This window comes from Eptesicus fuscus, chromosome 14 (genome assembly GCF_027574615.1).
Source record: "Eptesicus fuscus isolate TK198812 chromosome 14, DD_ASM_mEF_20220401, whole genome shotgun sequence".
Taxonomy (NCBI): Eukaryota; Metazoa; Chordata; class Mammalia; order Chiroptera; family Vespertilionidae; genus Eptesicus; species Eptesicus fuscus.
Window position 1 is genome coordinate 33489626 of NC_072486.1, and position 19013 is coordinate 33508638.

The 19013-nt window shown below is 34.8% G+C and overlaps 1 protein-coding gene across 2 annotated transcripts in view; it reads left to right on the forward strand.

Moving 5' to 3' along the window:
* Positions 1-10979: 10979 nt before the first annotated feature.
* SEMA3A (semaphorin 3A) overlaps positions 10980-19013 on the forward strand; it is a 196674-nt gene continuing 188640 nt past the window's right edge. Inside the window, exons 1-2 of one of the 2 annotated variants that reach the window (XM_028157967.2) lie at positions 10980-11072; positions 11285-11478. In XM_028157967.2, the coding sequence (XP_028013768.1) occupies positions 11367-11478 (112 nt within the window). In that variant the 5' untranslated portion in view covers positions 10980-11072; positions 11285-11366. Of the gene's footprint in view, positions 11073-11205; positions 11479-19013 lie in introns of those variants that run through there. The other variant, XM_054726411.1, reaches the window with a different exon arrangement.

Below are 19013 nucleotides of genomic sequence, written 5' to 3' on the forward strand. Positions count from 1 at the left end.
GCAAGGGAAATCTGATCTAGCTGCTGGGGTGGCAAACAGCCCACCACTGTTAGATAGCTGAAGTGCCACATCCTGCATCTCATTAAATGTAACTCAATCTTCTCTATTTCAGCAGCGGGGTCTCTATTTTCACCCTGGCACTCCGGTCTTAAAGTACACTGAAGCTTAAGTTTGTTTAAAGCTACAACATGATTATTCCTATAAAATAATTAGTGACATTTGAACCACTTTCTGATCGACCCAATTTAGTAGGAGACTAAGTGGCTTTCCACATTTATTGAATTCATGTTTGAAAGTGCTGCTAAATACATTTAAAACACAGACTTTTTGAGGGAGTACAACATGATGAACATTTAAAATTCCTTATAGGTTTATAAAACGTGATTCTTTCTTTAAAACCTACATACCATATCTAACATATCCCACTACTTATTGCCAAGAAAGCTAGAAAGTTTTGCCACCGACTGATTGATACTTATGCAAAAACAGAAACCGTCATTCTGCTCAGCTTGTGGCAATTGTTTCCATACTTCGTTATGTTTTAACTTCTAGCAATTATTATGAAGAAATAAATAAGAAAATTGACTTATTTTGTAAATTAAGATATTTAAAATTAATTTTGTGACTCTGAGTGATATTTTTTGTGGGAATCCATTTGTAAATTTGAGGAAATGTTCAGAGGTAATAAAGGTAAAGAGGAAATGTTCCTGTTGAAACTATTACAGCAAAACATTCCACTAGGATGGAAAATTAACTTATTTACCAGCCAATCAAGATTCCCTAGTGTTCCGAAGGCAGCATGAAACGAAACTTGTTGAACAGTTGAAATACTAAAGAGTGCTGCTGACCTCTGAGACATAATGGCTTAAAGTATAAATAGTAGCAGGAGATATTCCCATAATAGTTATACAGGTGTTTCACCTGTTGACCTAAACTTCTCCGCTTCCTAAAGTTAAGCATAACATTTATCTGGGAAAATAATTTGCTCTGAATCATAAATACTAACTCATGAAGGTTGCAACTTAGGTTATTAAAACCTCCTTGCATGTAGAGGATTTAGTGCTGGTAATGGGTCCTCCACTAATTTAAGGCTTGATTTACCATAAAAGATACATTTCTTTCTATACTGTGTGAGCTGTGAAAATGGGGGATTTCAAATCCACATCTGGCCCAGTGAATCACCAGCAATTTGTTAAGAAGTGGAATGCTGCTCTCCTTTAATTGGAAGCTGCCTACAGTCGCAGAGCTATTAGCCAAGGCAACATCATGCTCCTTTGTCTCAGGCTAAGCCATGGTTTCTCTGCTTACCACTGCTTTCTCTACTCTTCAACTTTTAACTTAGGGATTCTTCAGGAACAAACTTGCTGCATTCGATATGTAACTTTGGTGCAGCTAAAATCTAACCTGTAGTACTTAAAGGATAACGTTTCAACCTATAAAATGAATAGCAGCTTAGATCCTCCTTTCTTGTTTTCCATCTAACATCTATATGCCTACTACAGTGATTCTCAAGTGCTTGTCTTTTCTTTCTCCAAAAGAGCATTTTAGAATCACCCTTGTTGGATTTTTTTTTTTTTTTATCCAGCAATATCTACATGACACCCTCCCACCCCCTCATCATATTCAATTCTGAGTCCAGATGCTTGACCACACCTTTGCCTGGAGAGTCCAACTCCATGGTGTGTGGAGGTGGAAACTCTGCCTGAGAACACTTGCACCCGGGATGTCCTTGTGTTGGGCAATGTCAGATATGATAGCAGCCCTTGGGAAGGGTGGATAATCAATTTTATTTCTAGACCAAGACACATTTCAATTATATCGCTATGAATTAGGATTATGTGATTTAAACCCAGGTGTCCTATCTCATATAATACATGAATTTTCTCAATTGTAGTGGATTAATTTCTGGGAGTTTTATAACCACCATTCTTAATTTTTTAAATTAAAAAAAAAAGAACTTGTTGCTATTTGGAAGCCCTATATAATGCTTATTTTGATTAACATCTACATTAGCAATATACTGTAATAGTTTACAGAGTATAGAAAATCTGAAGAGAACTCATTAATCTAAAAAGAAATACATAATTGGATAAAAATAACAAAATAATAATTTTTTCCCATGTTTTGAAGGGGAGACAAACATTTTATTTTATGGAGCATAATATGCTTACTTTCACAGCATTTCATTCTTTTATTTTTTAATTTATCCTTGTTGTTGAAAGTATTACAGATGTCCCCCTTTTTTTCCCATTGAGCCCCCCTACCCCATACCTGCTCCTCACAGGCCTTCACATACTATTGCTGTGTCCATGGGCTATGCATATATGCATAAATTCCCCTGTTAATCTCTCCCTACCCAAGCCTTCTATGTCTCTGGATCTATTTTGTTCATCAGATTTATTTTGTTCATTAGAAAATGATCAGATGAGAACTCTCTCCAATGTTACTGTTAGGTCCACACCCTGAAAGGAGCCAGGACAAGAGACATTGTGAGAGTGTAGGAAGTGAAAAGTGAACTTGGTAGATGGTGCATGTGGGCAGACTAAATAGCCATCTCAGAAGGTGATTAAAGAAAATTGGATTTGTTTAGGGAAAGGGGTGGTGGATGGGATATCCAAAGGGAAGGGCTGCACAGCAGTGAGCCACGAGGACATTGGGTCGATGATGGCAGCTCCCAGGAGCTGGAGTTTCATCCTCATATGCAGTCACTGGCCGGAACCTTTGGTGGCCAGGGGGTCTGGGGCTGAGCTGGTGAGCTTAGAAAGAGGATGGAATGCAGGTGTGCGATCAGGTGCCTTCAGGACAGTTTCCATTCCTTTCCTTGTATGGTCTGACTCCTGGTGTCCAATGAGTTTTTGCTGGTCTTTTGTTCTCCTGTGGCAGGAAGCTTACAAATGGCAGTTAAGAGTTGTATTGACCTACAGTCCTAACAGTTATATCTATACTCCACAAAGCATGCTTAATATGAGAGCATAGAAAACTAGTGCAATTGTATCTGCAAAGAAACTATTGCTACCAAACTATTAAAATTGTGAGATTTATGGGCTAATATTTTAAATATCTAGCATATATTTTCCCTGATTCTATAATTAATTAATTCAACCATTAATAGGTTAAATTTTACTCTGTGTCAAATGTCATGCTGAGAACTGAAAATAAAATAGTGAGAAAAATGTGTCTGTTCTCTTTGAGATTAGAGTCTATTGAGTAAACATTATATAAAGCAAATAATATATATATGCACACAGCAGCATAGAATTATAAGGGAAAGAGCTCCCAGAATATTCACAAAACATTCTTTAAAATTATGCAAGGGTTTTGGTGTTTTTCTGTAAGCAATCTTATATCCTGAATCCCTAAAGCAAAATCCTGATATAGGCAGATTAACTTTGGTGGAATACAATAGTCTATAATCATGAGTAATCCAACAAAATATGTAGACAATCTGTCATCGGCTAGAGTCTTCCACAATAATAGAGAAGATATTAGTAGAAGGAATGAAAACAGATCAGATACAGGCTTTGATGAAAAGAAAAAAGCAGGAGAGATGTAATTTTTATAAAACAAATAAATAATGTACTATAGTCCAAAATAGGTACAAACAGCTTTATAAGTGGTTTTATGGTAATATGGCTTGTGGTAGGAAGTTAAAAAACAAGGTTAAATTGGCATTAGTTACCAGGAATATTTATCATTAGCCTCAAAAAATGTGTAATTTGTTTCACAAGCCACAATGTTTGGCACCTAGGCAATGCTCAAAAATTTCCCAATATTTTGTTGAATGGGTAAATATAAAAGAAACAATCCAAGAAATAAGCAAAATATTTTCAAAGGTGACTGGATTTGAAAGTAAAAAAAGAATATATTTAAAATTACATCTCTGACACCAAATTATGTGTGCTGGGTTATACACAGTGACAAGCACCTACAGACTTGTGTTACAGCCCAAGAAATAGATTGCCACTTTTAGCTTGATTCATCCAAATTTAGTTTTCTTATTTCTCTAAGTATCTTTATTTTTGTTTAACAGAATTGCATTAGGTTTCACAGCTCATGAAATCTTCTGTAATTATTTCATACTAGAGGCACGATGCATGAAATTCATGCACAGGTAGGGTCCCTAGGCCTGGCCAGTGATCAGGGCCAATCTGTGGGGCGACCGGCAGGGCAATTGGGGGGGCCTGTGCTGGCACCTGCCTTGGCCACACCACCTGCTTGCCGACCTTGCCCCCCTCTGCCGGCGCTGGTTGCCTTCCTCTGTGGGGTGACCGGCGGGGCAATCCAAGGGGCCCCCACTGGCACCCTCCTTGGTTAGCCTGGGCCTGCAGGCTGAGGCAGCTCCTGCGTTGAGCGTCTGCCCCTGGTGGTCAGTGTGTGTCATTTCTCAGGTCATTCTGCTGTTTGGTCAATTTGCAAATTAGGCTTTTATTATATAGGATGTCCAAATAACACCACCAAACTATCTGATTCTATTTTTAAAAAAGCAGATGTCATTTCTACAAAGGTATACAATGAGAAATACACTTTTTATTTAAAATTGCAAGTTCAAAAAATTAACAAGTGTTATGTATAATCAGCATTAGAGTTGTTACAGTTTATTGGTAAAGCTCTTTAATTGAGATAATAGAGTTAGAAACTGTGTGAGAACACAATTTGTTAGAGTGAGCATTTATTTTAATGCCTCAAAAGGTGTTCTGTACAATTCTGTTAGATATTTGGGGGTCTTTAAGTGCTTTAAGTCATTAAAGTCATTTAGCAACTTTTAAAAAACGGCAAGGGAATAATCATCATCATTTAAGTCAAGCCATTTTCACCTTGGATCTGTAATTTAAGAAGATTCAAGGTTAGACATATTGGATGCTTTTTTTTTTTCTTCATGAATATAGCAGGAATGAGAAAATGAATTTATGTTGATTGACTTCCAAAGAGATTAATTCTATGGATATGCTCTGAGGAATAATAAGGAAGACTTGAATTTTCTTCATAAATCATTTGTTAATGAAAAAAATTATTAACTAATAAACAAACCATTTCCTAGTCATTCCCATAAGGTGACAGCTGCTCCTGTAGCCAAGGCAGTGAAATGAAACCTGACATATAATTCTAACCCACCCCTAGCCACAAAAGGAAAAATGGGGGCTCAAATAATAGTTAACACCTGAGACCATACAGAATATAAAAAAAATATGTAATTTAAGTCTCTTTTCTTTTCTTATTTTTGAAATCTGGAGTTAATTGTGCCCTTAAAAAGCAGAATGCACTGTTTTTTGAGTCACCATCCACCAAACAGTTGGTGTTGCCATTATAATAAATCCTTTTAAAGAGCTTTAATTCTAGGTTTCAGCATTTCTGTTCCCTATTGTTATCAGTTTCAAATTCTTTACAAACTTTTTTTTAAGAAAAAAGGTTGCTTCTTGATAATAGAGATTGAATTAAACTTACAGTTGAGGTGCAACATTCTTTTCAGTGGGTACTAAAGGGAAATTACATGCATCTGCTTTGCCTCAGTCGGATGTAAAGTAATCCTCAATACTTACTAATTTCTTCACTTTGTTTATATAGTACAGATCTGCTTAATTACTTATTCAGTGAGAAGGTGTGGGATATACCTTTACTGAAAGCAAGTAACTTATAACTTCATGTCCTGAAACACTCAACAGCCAACCTGCTCATTTCATTTGTATTCCATGGATGCCTCATTTGTTCCTCCTCACTGCCTGGCCTGTATTAACAATGGGATTTTTGTCTTCCTCAAAAAACTTTCTTGTTCCATTTGAGTTGAGGTGGAGACACTCTCACTTAAATAAAAAACAAAAACAGGTATTTTAGTAAGTTCCGTGTCTTATTATTTCCATATGTTAATATTCAGAAACACCGCATTCACTTATCAGATAATCTAATAAAGAAGCTGGAAGTGATAACTAGCTCTTTAAATAGATGGAAAAGGAAAAGGAAAAACTCCATGTTTAAAACATTTTGAAATGTTGAAAAATATGACTGATTTAAGCAGTCAAAAATATTTATCAAAAGAAATGATAAAGCATGTTCCTATAACTGGATTTTGGCCACTTTCGCCAACATGGATACTAACTATAAACACAATTTTATGCATCCCTTTTTTGTCACCCTTTGCCATCCCCCACTCAAACTTAGTACCCTAATAAAACTTACCTACTAGCCCCACAAACCATGTTTTCAAGGTTAGGGAAGCTACCACCTCACCTCACCTCACCACTAAAGAACTCCCCCTATAATTTTTGAAACTCTTAAATGTTTAGGTTTCTCTTAAAATCTATAGGCACAAATAATGTGGCTGGCCAGTTCCTGCTCTCCTTCTGCATTGCTTTAACGTTTATTACTTCATTCGAAAAACAAGGAGTCTTTTACCTTAAGTACCTACTTACCTTAAAGTGTCATGAACATTGATGTCACAAGAGAAAACACACAACTGTTTTTTTCAAACTCTTACAAATTCAGTCTAGAGGAACAAGCTTGGTTTACTGAAAACTGTATTCATAGGGTGGGGGGAGGGAAAGGGAGGCGTGGACGCTTCCCCAGATTGAATTCCCTTTGTCTTTTACCAATTCCTCCTCTCAGCTTATGCTTTCACATGTTGCTTACACTAAAAGCATTCACAAGGGTCAGATTATAAAAAATTTAACAATTTCTTAAATATTACTTTTAACCTGCCACCCCCAGTTTCCAGTGACTGCTGTAGTAGATCTTAAATAGCTATCAATTTTGGCTAGAACGAATAATACATCAACTATTTCACTTTTCCAATTAATAGGATGTCTTCTGATCTTCTAAAGAATGTTTTCACCCACACAATTCTTTTTTAAAGGAAAAAAAGGTTCAGATTCCCTGTACCAGAAAACCCTCATTAAAAATGAATTTCCGACATGAGATATCAGAGCAAGGGGAAGTGCTCGACTATGACATTTGCTTTAATTCTGTTGACCATAGGCCTTTCTCATATACTAATGAAGCATTCGCTTGAAGGAAAAAAAGGAAATAACAGATGTTAGGTAAAAAGGAATATAGTTTTGTCTTTTTTACATACCTCAACTGAACAACATCTTAGAAAGACTACTGATACTTTTTGTTTGTTTTTCGTATTTTTCCCCCTGGTGTTGTTTTTTGAAAAACTGAAAAACCAACTCATTTTGAAAGTCTTAACTCAGTAACTTATCTTAAAGAGGTCACCTGCCTCTATCAGTGGCACACACTTTGGGGGTGTTACTGTATCTAACCCCATAAAACGGGGATGGAGTGGGGTTACAGGGAGAGACAAGGGTGTTTAATAAAGTGCACCATAACTTTAGGCACATTTAATCCACTAAACCTTTTCGATACAGCTAAACTATACATATTTCCCTACATTCTTTTATACACAAATATAGCAAATCTTTTCACCTACCATTCACACGAAGATTCAGAGTGTCTGTAACATGGGGGAATACTTGGAAGAGCACCTCACAAATTGGAAAAACAATTTCTGATCTTAAATTGCAATGTTTGTTATCCCAGTTTGTTTTATAATAAATAGCAAAATTAGAGAGTGAACCTTTAAAAGTAGTATATACACATTGGTTTTATGTAATTCATCAAAAGATCAGAAATCCATTTCCAATGGAGAAATGCTTTGATATATATCTTCTCTGACTATACAGTTTTTTTATTAAAAAGCAAGAGTTAACCAACCTGTTGTGAAAATGAAGTGTTATGTCTCTAGAAAATCAAGCAAACCACCCAGAAAACTGCTGTTTGTGTAATTCATTTCAATATGGAGTGGGGTGAGTTAAAAACCATTGGTTAATTTGACAGAAATGTACACAACAGCATGATCATCATATTAAGTACCTACTCAAATTTGACTCTGGTGTAGGAATTAAACATATCTGAAAACTTGAAACTTAAGATATTAGGAACTCAGTTGCAAATAGACTTAATTATATCACATGATATAGATTGTGAGTTATAATGTAATTAAAAAATTGAGAGATTGCTTTGAGAAAGAAACAAAATAACATTTCCCCTTTTAATTTAAGTAAAATTCAACATTAAAAGGTCAATGTATATATTTTTTACTTTTATAAAGAAGAAAATCCTGCAAAATCAATGGCTGAGGTGGCAAATTCAGCAGGCTGGATCATGTCAAGGCTTAGGCCACAGATTCTCAGAGGAGGGGTCTAGTGGGGAGAAGGGTGAATCAAAATCTCCACGCCACACATGCATCCAGATTTTGTAAGTTCTGATAAACACCCACCCAGGCCCACCACTCTTTGTTCAGAAATAGCTTTAACCTTGATTATCCCTTACCTATTGGTACTATAGAAATAAAAAAAAAAAAGAGTTGAAAATGACCTTATTTAACTCTGACCAAAGTCAAAAGACTAAAAGAGGTAAACACATACTATTCCTAATACTTATGGTAAGTATTTTATAGTCATGTAGTTTGTATTTTTCTTTTTTTTTTTAAATCACAGTAAAAACATCTAGATATGCTTATACTTTTCTACTATTTTATAATTTAATCATTCTAGGACAGTTATGCTTACCTAAACAATTTATGATTTTTTTCATTTTAATTAAAAATTATACAGATAAGTAAATGTAAATGTGAATTTATTAAACATTCAAACATCTGAAAGGATATAAGGATCATAAAAAATGGAGAGTAGAACAAATGTCAAATATAAGTAATCATATCAGTTTTATTATTATTATTATTATTATTATTATTATTATGTGTCTGTGTTACCAAATTCCAGGCTTTAACATTAATTTAAATTATTTGTTTTATAAAATGAAGTAAGTCTGTCCTGATTTTGTGGTTCAAAATCCAGATTGAATGTCTTTCTTCCCCATGGAATCAATTTTGACTCTCTTTTAACTGAATTTTACCTACAACCTTTTATTTGTCAGGATTAGTCTCTATGCTAGTTAAATGGATACATTTCTAAATTTGCTTATCCGGTTACATTTTGACAAATTAAATTTGCTCTCCTACTCTAAGTAACAAGAGCTAGAGAAAGAATAAATAGTTTGAGACATTTAAAATATATATTAATGAAAATGGCATAACCATTTAAGGTATTTAGACTGATTACTTGTGAGATTTCAATAGGATAATTCATTAGTCCCGTTCTGCCAAAGTGGCATGAATTCCTCTGCAGAATGAATGTCTATAGAGAGTAATCCATGGAAGACAGACAAGTCTCTTGTCATTTGTAGCCTTAATCCATTGCCTGGAGCGTGAAAGGTGCTCAGGATAACAAGTGTGGGAATCAGTAAAATCAACATTATTTTTGGATTTTATTTTCTGAACAATACTGACTGATCAATAGGCTTGTGGAAACTGACAAATACAATATGGATCTGTTTGATGAATCAATCCAACTAGTGAAGTAGAAAGAGAATCCCTCCTCCCCTTCCCCCATTTTCCTCCCTTTGAATCCTCTTCATTTTCTTCCTCCTCTTCCACCACCTACACACACACACACACACACACACACACACACACACACACACACAGAGAGAGAGAGAGAGAGAGAGAGAGAGAGAGATGGGGGATGCTCTTTATTTGTCCGTAGACATTAACTAATGGAAGCTGTATGACAATGCTCAGACCATTTTTTATGAGGCTACTAAACCACTTTCAATGTGTGTTTATGTATTAAATTGTGAGACCCACCCTCTTCTTTCAGCTGAGACAGTTTTGTATTACTGAAGGAGAGTTCTCTCTCCTGTGTTTCAAGTGTGTATGTGGTGTGGCTTGGAGGGAGGGGAGAGTGCAGGGCAGATAGAGTTGGGGAGTGAAGAGTAAAGAAGGAAACGTCTGTCCTATAAACTTTTAGATATCACACTCCCCAAAATCTTATAAGAATATCAGCTTTGGGGAAAATTAAAAAAAAAAAAATAGAAGAGGAAAGTTAAACACCTCAGACAGCATTCCTATTTAGGAAAGAACTAATGACGTTGTATGACCGCCTGAATACATTCACGTGTCCACAGGAAATTTAGGAACCCTTATCGGCTCGTGAAGACACGGAGATATCCTCTATATGTTGGTCCTTGATACTCAGCAGGGACTTCGGTGAACTCTGTCATCTTCCTCTGCCCTTTAAACCAAAACTCTGGAAGTGGCTTTAATTAATGAGATGTGATGCATTAAAAATGTTAGCCAGAGCATTCCAGAAGCTGGAAAACCCTAGCTCTTTTTAAATTCTGAGTATCCTTTTGAGAATACCCTGTTGTAATTTATAATTCTCAGTGGACCTATATTTGTCTTGAACTGATTGTTGAAATGGGCTTTACTAGGAATTTCTTTGCTGAGATTGCAGTGGGGCGGGGAAGGGGGTGGCTGAGCCAAGTGTGCTTGTAGGGAGGAGGGAAGGATCTCTAACAAGCCTTTAAAACCTTCAGTGGTTAAAGTTATATTGATGAAAGCATATGCAGATACACACATCTACATATGCAGATCTCTACATATACATATACATACACACGGATAATGCGCAAGTTCAGCAGAATTATATCATAGAGCATGAGTTATACATTATGTAGGTAGCCAAATTCAGATTTTTTTAAATCAAAATTGCACCTAAAATGGCTATAAAACAACGCTTGCCCCTGAAAGTAAATTTATAGCTACATGCCTTTCACAGGCACGCTGGAGGGTTCTGCTCCCGGCTCTAATCTCCAGGAGATGTTTTTTGCATGTGTTGTGTGACAGGAGGGAAGGGGAGTGGGTTGAGCTCCCTGTTCTCCCATTGTCAGCCAGTCTAGTGAGTGTTGGGAAAACCTGTCTGTGGGATATTGTGTCATCTCTCCCTACATGTGTACAGGAAAAGTCCGCGCTGCTCACGGTTCCTCTCTCTCTCTCTCTCTCTCTCTCTCTCTCTCTCTCTCTCTCTCTCTCTCTCTCTCTCTCTCTCTCGTTTCCCTTTCATTCTGCTTCCCCGGTGCGGTGCCGAATGAAGCAGGGAGCAGGATTAGAGTCTGCCACCGGCTATCAGAAGAGCCCAGATAAAAGGAACTGCTTCTTAAGCGCCACTGCAGCAGCCCTGGTTAATTTTTTTTTTTTCTTTCCACACAACAGTTGTGCCTCATTATCCGGTGCCTGGCTCGGATTTTTTCTTTTTTTTTTTTTTTTTCTTTTGGTGGAGGTTTTGAAGTTTCTTCAGTGACTGTTACAGAAGAAGAGGTGTTAGTGTTGCGGTGAAGTCTTGCTTGTCTGCTTTTATGAATGAAACTGACCTAGGTCACCTGTTACCTCCAGTTTGCAGATTGTTTGAACTTCCCTGGCCGCACAATACAGGAGGGAAGCCTGAAGCAGCACAAGGACCTACTGCGCCTGCAGCATGGGCTGGCTCACTGAGATCGCCTGTCTCTTCTGGGGAGTGTTACTTACAGCCAGAGCCAACTATCAAAATGGGAAGAACAATGTGCCAAGGCTGAAATTATCCTACAAAGGTAAATCTCTATTATTTTTTTCTTTTATTTGGCTAGCTGTGTGATACCCCCTCAGGCACCCCCCGCCCCCCCTTTTATTCCTTGAACTCCCTCCCAACCCAAACCTTAAAACCTTTAGTTTAACCTGGGCAAGCTATATGACTGTATGCGTCTTTCTGGGATGATTTAAGCACTTTAAAATAAATAAATAAATAAACAAATAAAAGCATGTCTTCTGTTTGAGATGATAATTTAAATGCAAACAAAGAACATTTAATCACATTTGCAGAGAGGGGCTGAATGCCTGGGAAATGCTGATCTGTCCATGTGATCATGTGTTCTGTTAATTTTTCTGACCTTACTTCTTTTAAAATATCTTTAAAACTACTATTGAAAAAAAAATGGCCCCTTTTTAGATATGCATGCCTCACCTATAAGAAATGTTATGACAAATTGTGTTTTCTTAGTTTTAGACACTAAATGGTTAATCATCATCATGAATATTCAGTTTGTTCGAATCTGACAATCAGATGCTTAACATAAGCAGTAGATCGTGGTTTGCCAAGAGAATATAAACTGGAGAGAACAGACTAGTTTTTCCACAGTGTGTTATGATTGTACAAAAGACTGTGTATTTGGCTAATTGGTGTAAAGCCAGAGTCTTTGAAATATAATGTTATTTAATTCCATACATACTTCAGTAAGAAATGAAGACACACTACTTCCTGCTTGTAGAACTAGTGTGAACTTCTTTTGTAAAAAAAAAAAAAAAAAAAAGTATAAATTTAAAAAAGAAAGAAAAAGCTTTATCTCAGGGTTGCTAATACTTGATTTGGTTCTAGTTTAATGTGTATGCATGTTTTTTTAATGATGGTTTTTGCAGAAAAAATAGTTGTTCTATATTTGTTTAGATCAATTTTTATAAATTTGTGTGAAATAATGCTAAGTTGGATTCCAAAATAATAAATGTAACTTGTATTGGAAGGAAATGTTTACATAACTGAGGTATTATTAAAGTGGAGTTTAAGATTCAACTGTTTGAACTCAAGTAGTTTTACTCCCTAAGGTGTTGCTTTCTGATGATTCTCAGATTTCTAGAACAGGGGGTGGGGCAGTGAGAAGCTTCAAGTATAGTCTGTGTTTAGCCTACACTGTGAAGCAAATTTACTGAATCTCTCTTGCAGAGACGTCTATATGCTGTACATTGCTCTTATGCCAGCAACCAGATTCTTTAATTTTCACATGATGGGGATGATCTCTCTGAATGCTCTGGTGTGAATGAGGACCACAACTAGGAAAGGGGGATGTATTTTTCACACTTTGGATTAGAAATTAGACACCTATTAAATGTGTTTATTTGGACTTAATACTTGTTAGGTAAAATATACTTAACTTGGAGAATATATTTGATTTTGGCATAACATTTTCTTTATTGAAATGTGAGGGCATTTTAAACATGAGCAAGCAATTGCAATTGTGCTCTCCTAAGATATTAAAAACATATAGACTCCATTAAATGTTTAATCTCTATTGTGTTTCTATTTAGTAGCTGTCTTTAAATTGTTTATAGTATATGATATTATGGCATCTATGTTTGCATCAGTTTTTGCTCTCTATTTTCACTCTTTGAAAGGATGTCATCAATTAATTCTCAGGTTGATGGTCCACTTTATGTAAGTTTATATTCCTTATAAGTAAGTTTGCATGCAACTACTTCTTGAAGAAGTGAATGGCTATAGGTTATAATTTTAAAATAAGTTTGAAACATTAAATACATTTAAAAGATCTATTACAATTGCAGTTACTTGTCTGAGTGCTAAATAAATTGTAAAATAAATAAGAATTGAGAGTTATACTTAGTTATTTTGCAAGAATCTTACTTACCTGGTAGCATATTGCTCTCCATTTTTAAAAAGGAAGCATTTACTTAGAATAACCTTTGTTATGTACACCTGCTTTAAACTTGTCTGATGAAGTTAGCTGTATGTATTCACAAGGTGTATATATTTGACACTATCTTTATAAGCTCTTTTTAGCAATGGTAGCCATTATAATTATTTTGCTTTCCTTTAACTAAAAAACTACCCTACAGCTACATAACAATTCCATTGATGTACCCAGAACTTGACAATTTGGTAAAATAAACTGTGAAATGAACAACAGCAAGAAGAATAAAAGGAATGGCCCAAGCAATTTTTCTTGTCATTTTATTGGTCTGTCATTACCTTTCTGTCTCTCCATGTACAAGCAAAAGTCTGGTAGCTAATTATAAATACTTTGTTTCTAAACTAAACTAGACATTTTTTAGCTGCTTCTTTTTCCTCCTTAATTAGATGTCAAACATAGTTAAAACACCCATTGCATTGCCCTTAAAAATATTCCAGCATGGTTTTTGAAGAGTTAAATCCCTGCCAACTCTAATTTCCCATGTCACTGTTTTCAAAGATCCACCATTAACTCTCTCATTGCTCAGGTTGCCAAGACAAAGTTTTAGGCAATCACTGTGCTTGCTTTCTGGTAGGAGATAAAAGAGATTTGTTATGTTAAGTGAGAAAGAAAAAGAAGAACAAGAAGGCAGCTTTTGCAGTGGATGTACATAGATATCTAATAAGGTACCTCTTTACTTTCTAGGAAAAAGGAATTGAATAGATGTTGGAGGGCCATCTGGAGAAGTGATAATATTAGAAAAATGGGATATGCTGGCTTTTCCTCTGAACCAATCTGATTTAGAATCCTTGTGGGGGAAGCAAATGTGAGAACTCTGTAAATCTCAGCAGTCACTTACAAATTATCTTCAAGAAACATTCACCCAGAGATACTTTTGCTTCCTTAAAGATATGTTATAGAGCTAAATGTTAAAGTGCTTCTTTTTCTAAATGGTGCATAACAGTTTATTTCCCCTACACAACTAGTCAAATTTCACTTTTCTCATGAAATACAAGAATATCATGTAATCTTCCCTTTGGAATCTGTGGTACAATGAAGACTTCAGAAAAAGCTATGGAAATCACAAGGAAATAAATTAGGTTTGGGGTTTTAAACAAATGACAAATGTTCCATCACTCAGTGTAATGAGCTTTTCCAGGACATTGTGTGCTTCAGTTTTAGTAGAAATCAAAGACACATGCAAGGCTCAATGTGATGGTGATCATGTGGATCCAAAGGTTAAATCAGTGTCTTTAACTTTACCTTTGTAGGGAAGACTTAGTAAATAGTACTTAAATAGATGGTAGACATTTTAATGGCTTTCTTTTTATAAATAACTTTGTAAAGCTATTTTTTCCCAGAGTCAAGTAGTTTCTTTAAGAATAAAATTATCAGTTAGATCAAAATTATCATACATATTTGTCTGATTCTAGAAGATGATATTAAGTTAAAAATTATGTAGTAAAATTTGCAGAAGAATTTTTATTTGCCATTGCTCATATATTATGATCACTTTAAAATGTAATTAATATGAATGATTTATTTTACTATTTCTTGCAGTTGATAACTTTTCAGAGATTCTTTTTACTTATACCAAATTACAACATACATTCACACATATATGAATATATAAATATGGAAATATAAATATATATATAAATAATAAAACTTTATATTTAATAATTGATAAAACCAACCCTTGCAATCTACAGGTTATGGCTTATAACAAATTAATTTTTGATGTAAAATAGTATTCATATTTTAAATTTTATATATATGATCTTTTGAGTCCCATGGAAAGTTTTCATGGATATCTCAAGTATTTACATAATAGTGCAGAATGAAGCTTATAAAAATTTCCTCACAGGTAAAATGAAATGTGTAGGGAGATATATATGTAATGCATCTGACTATGCAAAGCAGAGTTTATTCTTGTATTATTATTTATGAATTATTTATTATTTTTCATATGAACAACTGTAAACCTACTTTTGCCTCGCCCTGTATATCCTGGCAAAATAATATAAAAATAAAACAAAACACAATGCTCCATCACACATCTGGTGATTCAATGCTGGTCAGATTAAATGAGGGATAGTGAAAGTCTCCAGATTTGTGGCTTCTCTGTTTAAAGCTGCCAACCAGATTGGCCTTTGAAATAATTTATACAGTGGACTTTAGCAAGTAGGAAAATAACAGAGACAACAAAACCATCCTGTTTAAGTCTCTAACCCACCAACTTTTGATAATGATATTCAGTCATCACTGGCTTAAGTAAACCTGAAAACGGAAAAGGTAATTTTCCCAACGCTAACGTTTGTATATTGCTATTTCTCTTCATATAAATTATTTCCAAGACTCCACTTCTGTTAGCAATATAAAATACCTGGGTGCTTATGAACTAAATAGATGTGTAGGTCTGTGGTAACTTATTTCTCTTTGTTTTCTTATTTTGAATATTACACAGAAATCAAACATCATAAGTAACAAATATTTTGTGATTTTTGGTCAATTATATTTAAATTCCATATTTAACAATTAGTGTAATTGAAACCTTTCAGGAAAAAAATTAATTATAATTAATTAATATAATATGTTCCTAGTAATAAAATTAAACTGTCAGTTGCAGAGCATAACATATTTAAGCTTATTGTGCATATGCAACTGTATTTCAAATGTGTGCTCTAACTTATAAAGTTATCGTGAACTATAAGAAAGCTATAAGAAATTGTGTGATAAAGTTCTTATTTAAATTTTTCTCATTCAAACTTCAGTGATACATCTAAACATCACAGTTGCGTCAGAATATCACACCTTTACATCTTTTGAAGAATTTTGACATCTCAAGTCAGGACCATTTTAAACAGCATTTATGCTTGATTTTTTTTCTAAAATCTTCCAGAGATACCAGTACTAAAACAAATTTTTGATTGATCATCATCTAACATTCATTTACAAAATCATGACATATCATGGAGAGTTACATATTCATTGATTAAAACATTGCACTTATCAAAACATTATGGAAAAATCTATGATTCATTAATGCAAAGTTGTAGGTAAATTCTCCAAAACCCATGACAGTATGTAAGTTTAGTGCATGTACTGAAAGCTTATTTTTAAAAGACCAGCAGTTGTAAACATAAATTAGAACCAGTGTGAGTCTTGGGATAGATTTTACACCTCATGACTTCTTAGGTGCTTTTTAAAGGCATCATCATGATTTGCAGTACTGTGCTTCCACTAATAGGTGGCACTAGCAATTTGTGACAGCTCTTTCATTAGTGTGGAAATGGGCAGGCTGCTAGGATAAATACACAGAGTAATGTTTGGAGACCAAGCTTGGAAAAACTGGTATAAGTCAGGAGAAGTAACATGTACAAAACATAAGCATTAGTTAAAATAAAATTTTCTAAATATTTTGATATGCTCTTTCATACCTTTATTGGTACAGTTTGACCCTGAAAAAGTAAATGGCTATAAGTAATAAATAATAAATAAATAAGTAAATAACATATTTTTAGTTAAATTAGACTTTACATGTGAAATTAATTATATAATATAAAACAAAATAACAGATGAAATAGTAGTACTAAACAATCAGAATGCTGGAGGGACAGTTTCATGTGTATGAAATATATATTAAAACTGTCATATATATATATATATATAATCTTTTTCTTAAGCCTGAATCATTAAGTGTGCTTAACAGGAATTAGCCAGCTTGCCTATGGTATGTGATTGCCATTGTTTATAATTTGAGAATGGCTATTTGAGAAGGTAAAATAATGTTTAGAAAAATTACATTTGATATATTTTTAAAAGAATAACACCTTTTGGTCTGTAGGTTGCTTTAAATTATTTTTATAATTAAACATACAGAAGATCAATAAATTATATCTGACACAAATGTCCCCAGTGAATGTTCCTTCTACTGCCAAGACATAAACATCAGTAAAAATAAGGAATTCGTACACCATTTCGAAACAGTAACAGAGCTGGACTCTATCAAACCCAGGATAAGAAAATATACAATGTATACTTGAATTAGGGAATAAAGATAAGAAACAATAAAATTATGTTGATAAATGTGAAGAATGAATTAGATTTAGGATTTTCTACAAGCTTTGAGTAAAACTTAGAGGAACCACAAATTTAGGGAGTCTTGTCAGCTCCTGAATGAGTCATTAAACCTGCATTTCCAGGTTTCCTTTGCTTGGAGAGACCTGGCATGGGAAACAGTGTTGACCAAACTTTACAGTAACTTCATTTGCTGCTGTCATCATAAACCTGTCTTGAGAAAAAAAATATATAACACCACAAACTTGAGTCTTCACCCTCAAACTAAATGAAGCTTAGTTCTATGGAATACATCACATTGCATCTTCAGGTTGTAAACCTGCTTATGTGGATCATCTTTATTTTGCCAGATTGGAAGTTTCTCAGGGGCGGATCTGCATTGATTTTCATCATTACATTCTTGATGGCTAGACAGAGTCACTCATTATTGAATGAATTCGGGCTTTATTTGACACACTCTGTTTTTTAAACGCATAATGTACCTGATTATAAGTGAGTATAAAAAGAATGCAAATTCAAAATACGAAATGCATTATAAGGGAATTGTAGGGGAAGTAAACTCAGTGTTAGATGCTAGAGGAGGATATGAGGGAGGCATTTTGGAGTGCACAAAGGGTCTGGGAGCACTGGTATCCCCACAGACAATGAATCAAGCCTATTCCAGAAAGTATCTGAATCAGAAAGTATCTGCGTCATCTTTGTTTACCCACAAGAGATGGAGAAAATAGATACCTCTTGGAAGACTCTAGGAACCAGGTTGAGGAATTGTTTCCTTCTTTTGGATGCATACCCTTATTATTGTGTCTCAGGACACACAGCCAGAAAAGAAAGTGAGCGAGACTATTCTAAAACCAAATAGCGTCTAACGATAAAATTTCTCATCATCAGTCTCATTGTATCTGAGCCTTTGTGAAAAAACAAATCTCTCCTACCAAACAAAGTTGAAAGCACAATCATTTAAGACCTTAAATTTACTAGAATTCAGTGTCCACACTTTTGGGAGAAACCTGACTTTGCTCTATGACAACTGGTTAAGATTTCCTATTGCAGAACCTTCATTGGATCCCCTTATCCTCGATTCCACCTGTGAATAGCAGCACTTTCACATTTCCCCTTGCTTTTCCTTTCCAAGTCAGCCTCTTCTTTCCTTGACTTTGTGCTCTATGTTCTAGGAACACCACCCTCTTCCATTCTCAGCTCTTGCTTCCAAGCCCCCACTGGCCCAGGAGAGTTGATGTGATAGAAAATAGCCACAGGAATCTTTGCTGAAGTGTGAATATTCAAAATACATGTTAAGTTCTTTGTTTAAGATCTCAATCTCATAATTAAGAGGATGGGGGCGCATAATAGGCTAATTTCCTTAGTGCACTTATAGGTCTGTAATTGATTGTAGAATATGAATTAAGTTGTAATGCTTAATTTTAGATTATTATAAAATATGTTAGTCTTGTGACAAAGTAGAAGCATTAATAGTACAAAAGTGCTGTTATGTACAAATCATCATAACTATTAAGATGTATTTTAAAAAATCAAGCCCTAGTCCCAATTTT